This window comes from Solanum pennellii, chromosome 9 (assembly GCF_001406875.1).
Source record: "Solanum pennellii chromosome 9, SPENNV200".
In the NCBI taxonomy this organism is placed as follows: domain Eukaryota; kingdom Viridiplantae; phylum Streptophyta; class Magnoliopsida; order Solanales; family Solanaceae; genus Solanum; species Solanum pennellii.
In genome coordinates, this window is record NC_028645.1 from 65,292,700 (window position 1) to 65,313,476 (window position 20,777).

Below are 20,777 nucleotides of genomic sequence, written 5' to 3' on the forward strand. Positions count from 1 at the left end.
TGTCAAAGATGACAAGCCCGCTCCATAAAGCCCAAATGCCATGTCACTTTAATCTGATTGGCTGAATGAAATCCTATTCCAATCGCAACTCCTCTATTCTAAAACTATAAATAGGGGTCCTCATAATTCAGAAAGGACACAGAAAATTCTAAACAAGAAGCTAGAGAAACTCTGTGGTACAAACGCCATTTAATTCTCCACAAAGCTACAAGTTTAAGACTTCAAGTATTCAAGTTCAAGAACGATCAAGATCAAGACCACCGAATTCAAGAACAAGCTCGAAGCCTTTGAGTTCAAATAAAAGTCAAGATCAAGATAAAGTTCAAGTTCAAGTTAATCGTAGATTCAAGAACAAGCTTTAAGGCCATTGAATTTATATTTGAAAAGGCGAATTCAGAGGAATTATAGAGATTGTAACACTCGCATTTGAAATAATAAAATCGATTGTTGCTATAATTTTCCGTTCTTGATTATTGTTTTCTCGACGCGAATTTTATTGTCTACAAATTCTGGCACGCCCAGTGGGACAATTTAGCACTCTTTATATAGGCATAAATTAGGGTTTAGAGTTGAGTAGCCTTCAAGAATCCTTATTTGAGTTGAACAGAATTTGTAGAGTTCCAACTCGAATTGAACGCATCTTGTAGAGTCCCACAAAATTTTAATGTCTACAATGCCCCCTGCTTCAAGGCTTGACGGAGGGTAGACTTATGAAACTCAAAGACGAGGCTTGAAGTACTCATTCTTCCACCTTTGCAGCTTCAGATTTTCAGATTTAAGAGAGAAGAGATGAAGGGCAGATTTGGTCCCACTGGGCGTGCCAATTTGTTTGCAACAAATTTTAAACATATAGAATTTGTTTGCAACAAATTTTAAACATATGGAAAATAAACAAACCATACAAATAAAATATGAAGAAACATAATTTTATTCATCAAGATAGCGGGTACAATTCTGTTGATCCCTTGATTCTACTCTCTTAGGATTTAACCATGATTAGAGGGCCGTTAGTGGCGTATTTCTCGAACTAGGATGATTTAGATTTGGCCTCTCCATATGAATAATCCATCAATTTGTGGAGTATTCGAGATCTTGATCTCTTTATGGATTTTTCGAGATACCTTTCAAAAGAATTTAGCACTCTTTATATGGGCATAAATTAGGGTTTAGGGTTGAGTAGCCTTCAAGAATCCTTATTTGAGTTGAACACAATTTGTAGAGTTCCAACTTGAATTGAACGCATCTTGTAGAGTCCCACAAAATTTTAATGTCTACAAATGCCCCCTGCTTCAAGGCTTTACGGAGGGTAGACTTATGAAATTCAAAGACGAGGCTTGAAGTACTCATTCTTCCACCTTTGCAGCTTCAGATTTTCAGATTAAGAGAGAAGAGATGAAGGGCAGATTTGGTCCCACTGGGCGTGCCAGAATTTGTTTGCAACAAATTTTAAACATATGGAAAATAAATAAACCATACAAATAAAATATGAAGAAACGTGATTTTATTCATCAAGATTGTGAGTACAAATCTGTTCCTCCCTTGATTCTACTCTCTAAGATGATTTATCTATGATCCGAGGGCCGTTAGTGGCGTATTTCTCGAACTAAGATAATTTAGATTTGACCTCTATATGAATAATCCATTTATTTGTGGAGTATTCGAGATCTTGATCTCATTGTGGATTTTTCGAGATTCTTGGTGTTGTACATGCTTCGTCAATCCTTCAACCAACTTCGTCAGATTTGCGAGTTGTTCCTCAGGAGAGGAAGCAGCAGTCACCATCGTTTGCATGATCATCGGAGATGCAGGAGAGAACATGGGTTGTCGCGTAAGTTAATTTTCAGTGGACTCACGTTACGCGATATACGTGGAGATGATTCATAAGTTGAATCACAGTTCTCCCTTGTGGTAGAGTTCTTGAAACCAGATTGCTCAAGTAGAGCCAATGTCTTCTTGATCTTTTCAGCAACACTACTTCCTCCTTCTAGAGCATTTGTGGAGGAACTTGCTCCTTCTGGAGTCGAAGACCCAAAAACAGGAGTTGACGCAGACGAAACTTGAAGTGTTTGTTGTCCTAGTGTAGCAGCCTTGCTTCTCGTAACAACTCCAAAACTTCCAAAGGTAACACCAAGGATGTCTTCAACTTCAGTAGAGAACTTGGAGCTAGTGACCTTAGAAGCGGTTGATCGAGAGTTGTTGTTCATGGAAGTCATCTTGATATTCTTTGACGTTTGAAAAGTTGAGATGAGAGGTAGAGATTGTCCCACTAGGCGTGCCAGAATTTGTTTGCAACAAATTTTAAACATATGGAAAATAAACAAACCATACAAATAAAATATGAAGAAACATAATTTTATTCATCAAGATAGCGCGTACAATTCTGTTGATCTGATTCTACTCTCTTAGGATTTATCCATGATTCGAGGGCCGTTAGTGGCGTATTTCTTGAACTAGGATGATTTAGATTTGACCTCTCCATATGAATAATTCATCAATTTGTGGAGTATTCGAGATCTTGATCTCTTTATGGATTTTTCGAGATACCTTTCAAAAGAATTTAGCACTCTTTATATAGGCATAAATTAGGGTTTAGGGTTGAGTAGCCTTCAAGAATCCTTATTTGAGTTGAACACAATTTGTAGAGTTCCAACTCGAATTGAACGCATCTTGTAGAGTCCCACAAAATTTTAATGTCTACAGAATGATCCATGTAAATTATCTCCTTGCTGATTTCATGAAGTCCCCCTTTCTCTTAGCTTCTCGACAACTATATTATCCAGAAAAACACTATCAATTTTCACTGAAGTCTCAACATCAACATTGGATCCACTGCCATATTCTTTTATCATATCCTCGGTAAATTTTTCGATATCATCAAAGCTTTCAAAAATCATATCGTTTGTCATTAAGACTTTAATATCATCTTCTTCCTCTATTGATCTCTACTTTCTCCATCTGCTTTAAAAAATTGGTCGAAGCCATTAATTGTCCTTGATATTGCAGATGATTGAGCAAATATTTATGCTTCAAATACATCTCCATCAATGCTTCTCTGTATATGTCACCACTAGCACATGCAATTTCAAATATTGCCTTTTCAGGATCTTTTTTTTTCTATTCTTTCAATAGAGGATACCATATCACCACTTGGAATATCCTAAAATGATTCTTGCTTAGTGTCAACACTATCAGTTTCTTGCTTCTCCAAGTGATCGGATATATTATATTCTAAATCCTTGATCCAGTCTCTTTCATGATTGATGGAAATCATGGTATCTATTGCTCGAGCCTCAATTACTAAATCTTTTCCACAATCCTCTCCTTCTTCGGAACCTTTTTAAGCCATATTGTTCTACTTAGGTCTGCAATATTTCTTTATGTGCCCTACTTTGCCACAACGATAACATCTGATTTAGATACCTCACGAAATGAACAGATAAAAGATCGGGATATCCGAGATGACCTATTTCAAGATCATATGAGCTTCTCTTTATTTGATTGGGAGGGATAACTCAGATAGGTCAAATACGAGGGAAAATGCCCATAAAAGAGATATCGGATGCCCTTTCCGATGCCTTCAATAATGGTTAGAGGACTCTTTCTTCTTTTCAGGAGAGCTTGAATCACTTGAGGATCTAAAGTGTGACATATCTCCTGTTTTTCCTTTAAAATTCCTCTTGTTGGCTACAAGAGCATTTTCTTCTGCTTTGACAAATACACTAGGCAACTACTTGGCTAGTAATTCCTGTGTCGACAACAAATTTTCAAATTCTTCCAAGGATGGCTGTTGAGCCCATCCTTGAATCAACATCACAAATGGAATATATCCAGGTTTTAACCCACGAATGACTATTCTTATCATTGTGCTTCAGAAATAGCCTCTTTCGGATTAAACAGAGATATTTTAGAAGATAAGTTCTTGGTCTTCAAAAAAAATACTCGAAGATAGAAAGATTACCTTGAATGGTGTTACCAATTCATTCTCCAATATCTGCAGCCAAGCTTCATACTTCTCGTTGAAAAAATGATAGAGGGTCCTCCGTATTTCATGAGCTGATGTACACTTTATAATGTGATCAAATAAACCAGATGAGATTTTCCTCTTCAGAATGAAGTCTGCCTTTGCATTAAACTGCTTCCACTTTTTGTAAATGCTACTACTATATTCCGGTCTATAATCAGGAGGACTCGTTTCATTCCCATTAACACCATCCAACAAATCCTCTCCAATAAGGTATGATTCCATGCATATCATCCATAACTTGTAATTGGATTGGTTTAACAACTCCACCCCAAGTCCATTAACACGACTACTAAAATCCATATAGACGAAGCAGTTGAATCTACCTCTAACCCAATCTTGAAATAACACCCAAAAACCAACGTATGGTTATGGCTATGAAACTATGTAGAGAATAGCAGAAGAAAAGTGTAGTTATGAAACCTTCTACTAGCCAAAAAATGGAAGATTCAACTAAAGAAGGGCCGGGATCTAGAAAGGAGAACTTGTTTATGGAAGAATACTCTTTTATTCGGTTGTTCTTGGTTTTCTTTGGTTATGACTATGGCCACCCCTATTTAGACTAGAATAGGGGATGCTTCTAGAAGTTTATCATTGAACTTGCTTTGTTCCAAGAAGTTGTAGTATGTCACATTAGGACACCATCTAAATCTCATTTTTGATTCAAACTGCTTTGTAATGTTTTACTTGAGCAGATGGTCTATCAGAAACAATCTTTCTACCTTGTAGGGGTAAAATTTATAAGACTAGAGCTAACATATCTTTTCAGTAAGTGTTGTAAGTTAGTTTATGACTCCCCCTTTAGTCATTGGGATGCAGTTGTTTGTATTCTGCGTTATATAAAGTCAGCTCGAGTAAAGGACCACTCTTTGAGGATCAAGGTTACAAGCATATCATTGGATATACAGATGTTAAATGGGCAAGAACACCATAAAATGGAGATATTACATCCGAATATTGTGTTTTGGTATAAGGTAATTTTGTGTCATGGAAGAGTAAGAAACAAAGTGTGCTGCTGGACTTAGTGCAGAAGCAGAATAATAAGCAATGGTTGTAGCAACTTGTGAGTTAGTTTGGATCAAACAGTTGCTAAGATCTAAAAATTGAAGAAATTGATCGGATGGAACTTGTGTGTGATAATATAGAACACCATCAATATTTCATGAGAGGACTGAGCACATTGAGATTGATTGTCACTTTGTCAAAGAATGATAATATCAAGAGACATTGTTAAAAAATTTGTGAAGTTAAGTAATCAACTTTCAAATTTCTTCACCAAGTCCCTCACAGTTAGAGATGGAGACTATGATATGTTCATGAAATGTTTTGAAGAGGATCTCACATCCTCTAAATCGGACGGTGAGGCTATTAGGTATCATGAAAAAGATATTCATCGATTGAATAACCCCTATGGATTCTCTGGACATAACAACCAAGCACAGCCTACCTCGTAGAAACCCCTCCAATCAGGGAGGAACCTCTAACATTACCATCAAAGTTTCCACAACCAATATTGAAAATTAAATAACTCTTACAAATAATGTTTCCAATGTTTAGCTTCGTACCATGGAATATTAGGGGAACAGGGTCAAACTATTCGTTTGAAACATTATTCCTCTTAAAACAACAATTTCATTTTCCTTTCCCCTTCCTACAAGAACCTTTGGTTGCTTGTGATAAAGTGGATAAATTTAGAAGGAAGTTTGGTTTTCATAAGGCCTACAATAATATTTCTAACAAAATTTGGATCCTTTAGTTGAATGACATTGCAGATGAGGTCATTCATTATTGGGAGCAACATGTTTTTCTCAAAGTTATTCATAATGTTGACCATAATTTTTCCTTTCAGCTATCTATGACAAATGCACAGAGCTGAGGAAAAACCTATATACAGAATTGAGAGTTATAGCAAGCATTATCCAAGACCCTTTGGGAGCAACATACGACTTTAACTTGGTGGTATATAGTGATAAGAAATTTGGACGAACGCTTCATAGAATGGAAGAAACTCTTGATATCATTGAATGCCTGAATAAGTGTGGTCTTCAAGATTCAGGTTTCTGAGGTTCTAGATCTTGGTGCGACAATAGATACCCCGTAACACTATAAGGGAAATATTGGATAGATTTTTCTATAACTCTTTATGGTAAGATATGTATATTCCTACTAATGTTACTCACTTTTTCAAAATGTGCTCGGACCAAGCTTCACTTTTGGTTAAAATGAATAATGATACTCCTCCCACTAACAAATACTTTAAATTCTTGAATATATAGGAGGATCACTTTAACTTCATGGATATAGTTCAAAACTCTTGGAATGAATCTATCACCAAAAAATCAAGAAGACTTGCAAAGCTATGAGTTCTTGATCTAGAAAAGCTTTTGGAGACCTCTACGAATAACCTAAGAGACTTGAAATCCAAATTCAAGATTTTGAAGACAAGAGTGTAACAAAAAACACTAGATATAATAAGAGATATATCTCTAGGCTCAAGGCCGAATCCACTAGATTTCTCAATTTTTAAGAGTCTATCTACAAAAAAAGATCTAGGGTAAAATGTCTTGAAGGAGATTATAGCACGGAGTATTTTCTCAACATCATAAGAGACAGGAATAAAGGTCGAACATTGGGAAATTTATAGATGAACACAACAACTGCCTCGAAGGAAATGACAAAATTGCTAAAAGAGCTATCAAATTTTACAGAAATCTCTTTACTTATTACAATACTAACCCTGGTTATAGCTCTCTTAATATTCTTCGTAGGTGCACTGCAAAAGAGGACAATGGCATGTTCTGCTCCCTTCCACCACTCAAAGAACTTCAAGACTGTGTGTTGTGTCTAGATTTCGATAGTGCTCCTAGACCAGATGGACTAAGTGGGTATTTTTATCAAATTACTTGGACCTAAGTAAAAAATCCTTCACCTTTTTCCACTCGAGCTAGGCCTTGGGAGCATGAATCAAAGTATCTTTCTCAAAGGCAACACCATTACTGGAACTATTCTTCTTTCCCAAGAAATTATTAGGTATATTGGCACACTAGACTTACCTCTGCCTTGTTCTTAGGCATTTTGGTATCTCTAAGCATTGATTTTACCTCATCAATAATTATATATCCAACACTTGTTATTTTTATAGTGGTAAATGGAGGTCTTCATCATCTTTCCCCCTTTCTCTTCATTCTGAGCGTCAAAATTGTTGTCTCACATGCTTAACAATCTGCATAATCACATTGCTTACAAGATTTTTTATATGTGCAATAGTAGTCCTAAAATTTTTCATTTAACTTCTGCTGATAACACCATTATTTTTTGAGATGGTAGCAAGAGATCTATCAAACTAATCACAGACATTGTGGACAGGTATGAACAAATATCTAGTCAACAGATCAACAAGAACAAGAGTAGCTTCATCCTGAAATCCAAATCCAACAAAGTTCTATTGGTCTACATTTGATTCTTGAGGAAAGCATCACCGGATTGCATGGGATAATTTGAGTTACCCCTTTGAAAAAGGTGGTGCTAATTTTAAGAAAATTTCAGATGTTTGTATGGACATCAAGGAAAATCTATGGTACAAACTAAGAACCTCTTCTTCTCTTTGGGGAGATTACATGAAGGCTAAGTACCTAGATAATCAACATTGGAAATTCATATGTGAAGTTAATTCAATGGCGGAGCAACGTATTTACTACCCCAACAATGAAGGGCATATCTCTATAAAGTTGGACATTGTTCTTACTAGAAATGGTGAATGGAATTGGAATTCTCTGCAAGTAGAGCTCCCGAATGATCTAAAGAACGATATCATCAACTTGTGGATTATTCTAAAATACCTCACAAATGACAAAAGCTATTTGGTAAAACACCAATTCGGGTCACTTCACCCTCCACTCTAGTTGGGATATTATTTGAAAGCAAAGAAACCACAACAATGCCACCAACAAGATCTGGAATAATAGCATTACATTTGATATGACTTTCCATACATGGAGAGATATTTATATCATGCTTCCTACTGATGAGAAAGTGGCTAAGTAGGGCATCAATATCATCCCCGTGTGTCATTGTTGTGCTGCAAATAATGAGAACAATAACTTGGAAACAGTGAATCACCTATTCTGTTAGGGTGAACATGCTAGAAAAGTTTACTGGTGTGATATCCCAAGTCTACTTGGAGTGAGGCTCACCCATAGGCCTCCTAAAATCCGCATCCTCAATTGGTGGAATACTGTTACAAAGAACCCTATTGCTAATTTTGCTATTCATGCTATCCCCCAATATTTTGTTGGGAGAGATGGAGAGAGATGCTCTAACGAATTCGATGCGATTAAGCCTTCTGTATGCTGATCTAAAGCTAACATTCTTTTTAACATTATAGAGTTTTGGAGAGATATACACAATATTTTGGATGCAAAAATTCATCACCACAGAACCACTACCGACGTTAAGTGGATAAAACCTCCTAATATGTCTGTAAAATTTAACAGTGATGGTTGTTGCATTCAAGGCCGTTGTGGTGGAGGTCACCTGATCAGAAAATCATTGGTAAACCTCATGTTTGCTTACTGCATCAATTGGGACGTGGTACGAGAAACATCACCGAAATGGCAGCTCTTCTTTATGGCCTTAACTGGTGTGCTAATAGAGGCTTCTCCAATTTCTGGGTTGAAACTGACCCCATGCTGTTAACTAAATGCATTAAAAGAGAATGGAACTCACTATGGAAGATCAATGGTATTGTTCAAGATGCAAGGAAATCAATTGACATGGTTACCATATTAGTCATTGCTTTAGGGAGGCTAATAAACTTGCTGAAAAAATCGCCAACTTGAGTTATGACATTTTGAGGAGTTCTCTTCAACTCTTTTTTGACCCTTTGTAAGAAAGTTAGAGGTCTCTCTAATATGGATAGATGGGATTTCCCAACCTTTAGCACTAAATCAATGTAAACTGCCAATAGTATTTACGAGACCCCCTAAATTGTGTACACATGTTCAGGTAGGTTTTGATTTAATTTTGATACCCCCCCCTTTTTAATGATACTTAGTAGAACAGTCCTACACTGTTATTACCCCATAAAAGCATGACATGAATTTTTGAGCTTATCATAAAAGTTCTAAAAGACCACTACTTTCACCCTTTCTCAACACATAATTGTACTACAAATTTGGTGCACTGTCCATAAAATTTGTTGTAAATTTAGAAATCGATAAGATTACTATCAAAATATAATAATAAAGAGAAACAACGTAGTAATGTTCGACTAGTTCGAGAACTATCTATTTTACCTGATTTCGGCAATTTTCGCCACATGGACAATATCCTGGTGTACATTCAATGTTTGTTAATAAATTCAAACATCTTCCTACACATGCACTATTAGGATCACTTGCATCATACTTGCATTCACATATATCAATATCCTCTTCTGTTAGTTTCTTATGCCTGTAAGACATAAGAAAATTGCAATTAAAACTACTACCTAAAGCCAAGATCAAAGATAATTGAAAACCATTCAACTCCAACTCGAAGTCAACTAATCAAGGTACTCATCATTTAGGACAAAAATTTTCTCAATGTTTTTTTCGATGATTTTTAGGATATTTTGGAATTCCAAAATCTATAAGCTACATAATAAGTAGGACAAAAAAAAAACTGTCTAAGGAATGAAACAAGAAGTTTTTTATCTTTCACAAAAATAAAGTAATTTTTTGGGTCTCATCTTATACAACATAGATGAGGAACAAAAAATTAGTTTCAACTCACAAAAAATTCTTCCTTTTAAGCTTGACCAAATAATCATAATCTGCAGTTCATATTTTTTCTTTACTCATTTTCTTGTTATTGAATTCATACTCCCACGACATCCTTGGCATAATATGAACAAATATAAAATGTTTATAGAAGTTTAATTCTTTTTTTATAATTGGTTTTTTAAAGATTTATCTAAGAAGTGAAAAAAATGGCAATAACAATTTTTTTTTAAAAAAAGATGGTAATGTTAACATAATATTGCAATAACAAATCTCTTTTGCATAGTTACAGTATCTAGATCTTAGATACTCAAACTAACTGTTTCGACCATAATCAATACGTAATCCAAGTGGCACTCACAATTGTAGACAGCGTAACAATAATTAAGAAGTACAAGCAACAAGTGTATGAAAATGAATTTCAAAGTTTAAGGATCATCATCAGATATAATGAAATTAAATGGTAGGAAAATCATCATTAAAAGAAACAAAGAAAGACTTTGAACTCACTTTCGACATAAAAATTCATTTTGATTTATATGCATAAATGGTGTTACTCCTTCAGGAAGTTGGACCTTCAAAAAAAGTTAAGAATTTATCATTACTTGATGTAAATGGAATGTCATATTGTGATGCGAAATTATGTATATAAGCAAAGGGTCTAAATTTATTATAGAATCATTAACATTATTATACAGTCATCATTACTTAATGCTAATAGAATGACATATATTTTAATGCAAAGTCACGTATTTAAGAAAAGGGTCTGCATTTATTATACGGTCATAAACATTATTATACAACATTATTATACAACATTATTCTAGTAAATATATAATCAAATATCATATAGGATTACATACACCATGTCATCGATGTGTGCGTCCATGATTTGATGGAAGGGTAGGTAAAATAACTAGATATGAAAAGGCACAATTGAATGGAGAAACCGTAAAATCGTCATTCCAAACCACCAGGATATTAAATAAGCCCACTTTTTTGATACATAAATTTTATTAATAAATACAACATTACAAAGATGCTTCTAGAATAGTAGAACATGTATGACTATGAGTATAGCTCTTTGCAACTGCAAGGAGTCAATATAGTCCAAAAGAGTGTCAAAAATGATTTAAATTTTTCATCTACATTTTTCAATAAGCCCACGTTTGTTGAGAGGTAAAACCAGATTTTGTTGAGAAATATTAGTTATTGAACAACTACAACTTTGAGCTTGTTAGTTATGAAGGGCAATACTAAGAGTAGTCTAGTCTAGACATGTGTTGACTCTAATTCACTTGTTTAAATAATTCTATACTATTTATAACACCAGTGTACTAAAAAATGAAAAAACTGAACATATTTGTACTTAACAGAAGACATTAATATCTTCACTTACTAGTCTTGTTACACTAGTACAACTATCAACCAATATTCTCTTATATAAAAAGAATTTGTTTTTCATTAGTTCTCTAGGTATATTTTTGTATCAGTTCTCTTGATATTGTCTTCTCATGATTTCAAAAGTCTACATAGCGGCACAAAATCATATCCATACTGTTACTTGTAATCATCACTCCAAGAGGGACATAAATGATCGAACATATTTGAAATGAAGCATACATCATACAAATACGATAAGCTTTAGATTTAAACACTTCAATCTTTTCAAGTTTCACTGAATGAAATTGTTGTTAGGATATGCAAGACTTTACTAGGAAAATAATTTGTGAACCAAGTAAGTAATGCTAGGATCTAACTTATCAATAATAAAACTTGATCTTCCACTCTCTTTAATTTAATAATATTTATCTATTTTCTTTTGTATCCATCCAAAAAGGGCTTTCCGATAATGGGAAGTTCTCTATACAAGCATTCAAGTTAATAAGTTAACTTACGTTCATATCTCATATGTGATGTAATGCCTTACTAAATTTTCTATTTTTATACTTTGTTTTCACAAGGCAAAAAATTTCATTAATGTTTGAGTCAATAGGCATTTGAATACAAGAAATATCCAAAACGAAATATAAAGATATGGTGTTACGAAAATCACCTAATATTTTACACAACATGAGACTTCATGGTTGCACCAATAGAAAATAATGGATAGAAGGATTATCCTCAACTTAATAAAATTCATCATCTCTATACCTTCAAAAGTTCTCTCCACTTTTGCGTACTTAAAACTGTTAATCTAAAAACTTATTAAAATAATATTTTATAAAAAGCTTTTTAACAACTTAATTTGAGTGTGTTTGTCATAGTATGCCATTTTTTCGTAGGATTGTCGACTATTCTCTTTTTATTTAGTTATCACCAAATTTGAAACTATAGTTTTTTCTGTGGAGCAATTTCTAAGTCCAAAGTTAGTCAACGCCACTAACAACTGGGTTTACCAAGATAAGTCCTCTATACTTTAGAAGATCATTTCAGATTACTAGAATCAACTTCTATTCATTGAACTAGTAAGAGAAATATTTAAGGAAACAACATCTTGAATCCTATATGAGAAATCTAAAAATATGTTTACTCTTTAAAAAACACAACCATATAATTACATCCAAGGTATTCAATGATCACTTTGCTAATAGAAGTAGATAAACATATTAAGATGTAAATCCGATTACAAAAGCATAGGTCCATGTCTAAAAATTGAGGGGGGTAGGTGTAAAACCATTTCTTAACCAACGTTCACCCAATTGAGGAACAATGACTAAGAAATTTAACAAGAATGAAAGAAAAATGAAAAGGGGAGAGAAACATTGAAATAAGCTAGACAAACATCCAAATAATCCATTTTGTTGTAAAATTTGGTCAAAGTATTATTAAATCAGATCTACAGAGGATCAGTAGCATGGAGTCATTAATAATGCTTGAATATTTTGTAAATTTTCAAGATTCAAATTAAAGGTAAACTTTAATTGTTTTAAAAAAATATTATTCTTCAATTAGGTTCTTACACCATGAAGTTAAGTGCAACAACTGGACGGTTTGTGTCGCTTAAGCTGAACTTCAGTACAGTTGCCAAGGCAATAATTACCACTAAAGCCTGTACTACTAAAGCCTGAAACTTATCATGCATGGCCTATATGTTGTAACGGCCATACAACTAAAGCCTGTAACTTATCATGCATGACCTCTAAGTTGAAACAAAAACCTTGAAACAAAAACCTACCAATTTAGTATTGGCACTACACTCGAACTTGAAGCTTAAACTCAATCTTTGCATCTGAATCAAAAATTTGAAATAATTTTTTAATTTGACTTCTATAATACTTAATATTTTTCACTTATTCTAGTTATTTTAATGCTCTTTTCAAAAGAACATGTGTTTGTCCCTACCATTATTTTTTCTATCATCATATATTATTCATAAATAAGTAAAAGAAGTATTCATTATCTAACATCGTAAGCATTTAAATGAGACGGTTACACAATTCAACATGTTATTATTGCATATAGAAGATGTGAACTCAAGCCTCACTACAACCCATTATCACAAAGCATGTGCACGTTTCATGTTTTTCGGACATTTACGGAAAAAAAACAAAATTTCCTTTATTTCCTTTTCCTTTTCCTTTTTCCTTTTTCCTTTTACTCCTCTCCTCTTTGCTTGACATACCTTCTACTTTGTTGGTGGTTTCCAAAACTTATTCACTTATGGTGACGAAAACTAGAAAATTGTACCTCATTATTGAACATAAACAATATAATTTGAGAGCTAGTAGATAAACAAAAATAGGGATGGATGTGACTCTAGGAACAATATGAATTTAAACATAACTCAACACCAATATCTACGTCATGACATGAGAATTTTTCAAAACTAGTCCATTTCTTTTACCAATAGGACAGTTAACAAACGCCAAAAGTTTGATATTATGTTTTCTTTTCCTTTTGAAAGACCAATAATAATGGAACCACAATTAGCTTAAGCAAATCTTGAATAGTAAAATTCATATAATGAGATTAAAGTAATATAAAACATATTATATTCAAAGTGGAATCTATATAGAAGTTGATGGTTTGGTATTGATGGACAATTTGCAAAAATGTTTTTCCATAAACTAGAAAATAAAAATGTTAACAGAACTTATGACTTCCTATTCAATTTGGTTCTATGGTAATCAAAATACACACTTGAATTCTCGAGTTGAAAACATTAAGTTTACCCTAAAGAACGAATAATTAAAATTACTTTAACCATTAGCGAAAGCAAATTGTATGCACATACATGTGCTTTCAAAGACCTATTTAAGGTGCTGTTAATCTATAAAGTTGAGCGAAAAACAAGTTGAGCACCATATTTTGCTTAGTTGGTGCATCAATGCAGTAACCAAGACACTAAGAAATATACCTTACTACAAATGGGTGTGATCCCTATTAGGCAACACTAGATGATAAAATTCACTTATATTGAAAAACAATTAATTCCTTTGTACATATTTTTCGTATTCTTCGATATAATTTTTTTTTGGTTCCTTATCAAAATAGTAATATAATTAAGCTTAAATCTCCAATAAACCTCATAAATGTTTTGCAAAATTGCCTTGCATAACGTCGCATTAGACACAAGTTAGAGATATGGCACTATTCCACAATTGTCTTTATTTCCGCAGAGATGGGAAGCAATAACAGTGTGCTACCACTTTTGGTTTTAATTCTTCAAAATGATAATATACTAAATCAAACATCAATAAAAGCCTTCTTTCCTTGAGATTATACATGCAAACATATATGTTTCTCTCTAGAAGTTAAAGTTAGACATAACTGTCATTTTCTAAAGTGCACAAGGGGGAACCAAAAAGCATGTTGTTCTTCATTCTTTCTAAGTTTACATCCTCTTGTGATAAATATTTCATGTCCTCCAAGTTTCACATGATGTAAAAAAATTACAAACGCTACATCTCCCTGAATGTATCTTCTTCTATCTCTCTCTTTTTCTCGTAATCTTATTGCCGCTAGATCAAGTAGCTTAGACATACAATAGTTCCACAAGAACAGTTAGTAAATCCATATAACGCCACATTTTTTTAATTTTACAACAGGCTTGACAAGTAGTAACAGATAACATGAACTTACCCGTACCACACTGCTCTCTTTTGCTGAATGCGACATCTATCCAACCTCTTGCGGAAATCTGGAAACTCCAAAAACTCAACAAAGTAAAAAGTTTTCATCAGTTTCATATCCAAGAACAAGATTACACACACAACCAAAAAAATAGGCTATATATCAACTAAAAACAGTCCATTTTGTGCTTCCGGTTCTAGAAATTAAAAATGTTACCGACGAATTAACAAAATTAGAGAAGTATGAATTCCCTTCAACCAAGAATCTGAACCAACAAAAGAGCTTCAAAAAAAAAATTCAAAAGTAAAAATCTCTCACATACAAAATTACCGTTGCCTGTAAACCATAAAAATGTCTCTAAAACTAGGTATGTCTAGAATCAACCCGCGAACAACAAAACTTTATAGATCAAACTAGAATTAACCCTTAAACAATAAGTTTTTTTTTTAAAAACCCTAAACCCATAACAATCTCTTTTTTTGCATCAATCAAATTACTCAAAAGAGGTGAATAACAAAAACCTTTGGATTGGACTAAAATTAACCTGTGAACAACGATTTTTCTTTAAAGAACTGAACCCATAAAAATCATTTTTTGCATAAATCAAAATTCTCAAAACAAGATTTATTCAATTTATCAAACATCACAACTGGGCAGATATAGAATCACCAAAAATCATGAAAAAAATGTAAAATTGAGCATACCTTTAGGAAATGTTTGCAGAAAATTGTTTTCTCCAAAAAAAAAAAAGGAATAATCATTCATATTTTCTTATATATACATGAACACAAAATTTTATATCATCACAATCTGTATTTATTGTGAAAAAAGAAATCAACTTTAAGGTAGAATACAATTGATGGTATTTTTTAAGTTTTAATGATGAAATTTTCAATACCTTACATATTTATTTAATTTAACTAGTAAGATATACCCCAATTTTTTATATTACAGATACTCCCTCCTTTTTTCTAATTGATATTTCTTAATTATTTATTCTAGTCTTTCAACAACAATTTGTACATTTGTATTTTACTTCTTTAATATCATCATATTTATAATTTGTAATCTATGTAGCAAATTTCCCATGAAAAACATTCTTTTCGTGAAAAGAAATAGTTAAAAATGTGAACGAAGTATATATATATGGGACCATAGTATTCTACAATCAAATTAATAAATAGAATTAAAAAAATTATTAATAAGAATAAAAACTATATGTAATAATTTAAATATAATTTTAGGTTTAGTAAACATCAAAATCATATTTGTATATTATAGCTATAGTTTGCATAATTGCGCTTCATATCAAACTTATGATTGTTATGGAGCATCAGATTTGTATAAATCGATGGTAGGAGCATCAAATTTTTATGAATAGATGGCAAATGTCTCTTGTTTGTATAAAAGCGCAATAGTTGTATCTGTATATCAGTGAGATAATTGTATATGTGTAACTACTATGTATATATATCAATGGTTGTATTTGTATATATATATATATAAAATTTTAATTTGTATATAATCGAATTGAAATATATTTTATATCAGATCTCTCTCTCTGTTTTTATACAACACAAACATACATTGTCATTTGTATAATATGTGTTTTTCATAAAGTGAGAAAGAAATAAAAGCAAAAGCGAATTGGGTAGGGGAAGATCTGTATTTGTATAATTATAAGTTTTCATGATTTCTATTTGCTGGCCTATCATATTGACCATCCCTAGCATAGTTCCGACCTTCATTTCTAGAATCATAACCCTGTTTTTCATTGTTATAATTTTGGACACCTCCTTGGTTCACTAGATAGTTAGTTTACTCATCAAGGTCAACATCCTGATCTTCATACTTGTTTTCTTGTCCCAAAACATTTACTATATTAGACTTGGATACAATATGCTTTGTGAGCAGATTTATTTTTGTCTGCATATGTGCCATGTATTTATCCCATTCTTCTTCTCTCTTCCGCTGTTTACCTAAAAGTTCAAATGGGTACGTACCTCAGAGCTCCTACCTGTGTTTCTCTACCGTACCATGCTGTGTTGTTCTTTGAGACCTCTTCTATTAATTGCATGCTCTCTGCAAATGGTCTTCTCATCAATGAGCCTCTAAAATTGCATCAATAATAGGTTTAGTGACATCGTTCAGAGACCTATAAAAGGTCTGTTTAAGATGTATTTCGGTAAGATAATTGTTGGGGCATTTATTCAACTTTTTGATGAATCTCAACCAAGTATTATGGATTGTCTATGTTTTTATCTGCCTATGTGTACTAATCTCATCGTTTATCTGCAGCTCTTTTGATTTTGGGGAAAATTGTTCCAGGAAAGCTTCCTTCAACTCGTTCCATGTTCGGATGGAGTCATCGGGCAACTTCAACCAGTTAGTCGCCTCTCTAGTAAAAGACTTAAAAAACCTCAACCTCAGCTATTGGTTCACTCCAAGGATCTCTTGTGACTTACAGATTGTCAAAGAATTCATTAAGTATGGATTTTCATCATCACTAGCAGTACCTTTATACATAGCTTTTAGGTTCAGCAAGTGGATCATAGTGCTGGTCATTGTGAACTTAACACCTGGAGGTAGTGTAGGTAACATAATATCTCCTGATGCTATAGCTTCAACCAAGTCAGCACCATCTTCCTCATAAATCATGTGGCCAGGAGGAGGAGATCTGCCCCTTGGAGCTAGAGGTTGACGATGTAGAGGGATAAGTCCTTCCACCCGTCTGTTGTCATGTACTACCCTAGACTGATTTATTTCAGCAGGTTGCTGGGAATCTGACCTTGGTTGATTGATTCCAACAATTTACTAAACATTTCTAACAACATCTATTTTAGCCTCTAAACCTAGTATATGACTTTAAGCCTCTAATTCCTGTGAATTAACTATGTTGCGAAGAATCTTCTGAAACTCAAGGTTGTAAGGAATCAATGGGTCTCCTTTACTGCTGGTGTTGGGCATGCTTAAACAAGCTCACTTCAAAGAGACACAAAATAGAAGCCAAATGTAAAATTAGGAAATATAACTACAAATCGTATAAAATCTAGTAAAAACACTTTTGAATTGAAAATCTCCAACAGCAACGCCAAAATTTTGGTACCTCCACACTAAAAGTATAAATGATTTTTGTCAATTTACAGTATCCAACTAGATTTGAGGTCGAATCCACAAGGAATTTCCTTACAGATAAGGTTTCACTATCGCGTTTATTTAAATACGTTTATGATCTCCTAAGAAAATAGTAACTAAAAGTAAAATAGGGTTTAGTTGAAAAGTTGTAATTACCAAATGGTGTAGTAAAACATCATATTGACACTTACTAATTATCTGGTTGTAATGTTGATTCAGTTAATTTAAATTAAGTTTGTGTTCACTATGTCATGAGTTTTCTAATGCTCTTTTGTAATTCCACTGTCAGGCAAATCAATGTTTATTTAACCCTTGCGAGTTGAATTTATATAACACTTCTTAGCCTATTTAGATAATGATCACTTCTATTCTCTCGAACTTAATGTGTTACAAGATTGAACCTCTCCTACTACTCGTTTTACAGAATCACGACTAGAATATAGTCATAGATCCCAGAACCCCAATTGTGGTATTTAATATCTCATGTTTTCACGTAAAGAATCAATAATGGAAGATCAAAACATGTTAAGAACCACTTGTGAAAATGAATAGGAGATAGACAATTCCTTTAGTAAACTGATAGTCTTAAATTGATAACAAGAATTGAAAAATCCAAAAATGCAAAAACTAAACATGATATTATGTTCTGCTTCATAAAACTTAAGATAGTCGATAATAATTAAAAAATGACCTAAAGTACTTCAAAATAAAATGTTAGACTTGAGTCCTAATTGAATGAGGATAAAAATGTCAGGCCTTTTTTTGGCCACGACCACGATATGTCGACCACTTCACGGTCCGTAAAGTTCTCTGTGGTCTTCCCTTGGAGCTTCCCAAAAGTGGGTGTTCAAACATGGTCACGAGAATCTCCACCACAAAAGCGAGCATGATTTGTGATAAACTTCAAGACCTGTAAAAGTGCCCGTAATTTTGATTTGGGCCTCATCACTTAACAACTCCTTGCACCCTCTTCACTGGATTCAACATCATGATCACAACCATGAGCGACAGTGATGACTATTACCCATGAAGTGGTCCGTGGTCTTCACTTGGACTTCAGCTTCTTCTTGTTCTTCCATGCCTTTACTGTAATCTTCATCACGACCAATATTACGACCGGTAGAGAGGATCACGATGCATGAAGTCAGTCGTGGTCTTCAGTTGTTCCTTTCCTATTTAGCTCCTCTCAGGCCATCACACTAGTTCAGTTTCACGGGCTCAACCACATACTATTATGAAGGTCATAGTTCGTGAAGTTAGCCGTGAACTTCACTTGGATCATTATCAATCTTTGCTTCTTTTTCACTTATTAACATATGCCATATTCTGCCTACACAATCAACAAAAACTTCAAATCATACTAAACCACACACAATTTTAGTATTAATCCTTAGTTTTAAAGAATCAAATGTATTACGATTTAACGACATATAAATCCTCCAAGCTTCAGTGGTTCAATTACTACTGAGTATACGGAGAACTTGATTAAAGAGCTCAAAAAGGTATTCTATATGATTCATGTTGCTTATATTGAGAGAGTTGAGCTAGATGCATATCATTTGAAGAGTGTTGTTGGGACTTGGTTTGATCAGTTGAAAGAGGGTAGAGATGAGGATGCATCACCTGCGAGTGGGGCGTGTTATGATGAGGTCTTCTTGGGCCATTTCTTCCCCCGTCAATTGAAGGAGGCTTAGGTTAGGAGAATTTCTTACCCTTAAGAAGAATTCTCTAAGTGTTCATTAATATATTCTGAAATTCACAAAACTATCCCGATATGCTCCGAGATGGTTGCGATCATGAGAAGTAGGATGAGCTTAGTTGTTGCTGGGTTGTCTCATATGTTCAGTATTGAAGGTAGGGCTGCGATGTTGATCAGTGACATGGATATATCACGGTTGATGGTTTATGTGCATCAAGTTGAGGAAGAAAAGTTAAGGGATATAGAAGTGTTTAGAATAAGAGGGCAAAGATAGTGAATGAGTCCGGTAATAGAAGAGTAATGCCAACCGGTGATCTTTCAAAGAGAAAAAAAATGGACCTGCTCAATTGTCTGCGAGTTCACATGCACATAATAAGAACGGTAAGTACAATAATTTGATCTTCAAAGCTAAACATGCTTATTCTCAAGGTAGAATGACACAAGTTGGTAATCCTCACGCATGAGCCAAATCTAGTAAGAACCACTCAGGTACTTGTCATGATGGCTTCAGTTAATTTTTAAACTGTGGTCAGAATGGGAATTTCATTTGAGCGTGTCCAATGAACATGCACGGAAATGGTAATGTTTCAATAGAGCCCAGTCTTCTTCATTTGCTTCACTAGACAAAGCTGCACTTAAAGGGTCTACTACTGGTACTAGAGGGCGAACAAACTGCTTTTATGCTATCAATAGTCACCAGAAGGAAGAAGAGTTGCCAGATGTTTTCACTAGAATTCTCCAAGTCTTTGACTTTACTGTTTATGCTTTGCTAGTTCCAGAAGAGAGTTTATCTTTTATAAATCCTTATGTTGCTTGAATTTTGATTTTTATCCTTGAGCCACTTAGTAAGCCATTCATTGTTTCTACACTTGTTGGTGAGTCTAGTCTAGTAGAAAGAGTCTATCATTGTTGTCCCATTTCTTCAATAACAAAAGCACCATAGCTGATTTAATTGAGTTAGACATGGTTGATTTCGATGTCATTCTTGGTATGGACTGACTTCATTCCTTTTGTGCCTCAGTTGATTGTAGGACTCCAGGTTTCTAGTTTCAATTTTTAAATGATCCATCCTTGGAGTGGAAAAGCA

General features: G+C 33.8%; 1 protein-coding gene across 1 annotated transcript in view; it reads right to left on the reverse strand.

Annotated features, from left to right (window-relative positions):
• The window catches only part of LOC107030284 (histone-lysine N-methyltransferase ASHH1-like), a 37,128-nt gene extending 19,614 nt beyond the window's left edge, over positions 1 to 17,514 (reverse strand). Inside the window, exons 1-4 of the mRNA XM_015231621.1 lie at positions 17,322 to 17,514; positions 16,874 to 16,965; positions 10,291 to 10,355; positions 9,316 to 9,472 (exon numbers count right to left, since the gene is read on the reverse strand). Coding sequence (XP_015087107.1) covers positions 9,316 to 9,472; positions 10,291 to 10,355; positions 16,874 to 16,965; positions 17,322 to 17,514 — 507 coding nt within the window. The remainder of the gene's footprint in view (positions 1 to 9,315; positions 9,473 to 10,290; positions 10,356 to 16,873; positions 16,966 to 17,321) is intronic.
• Positions 17,515 to 20,777: the final 3,263 nt, after the last annotated feature.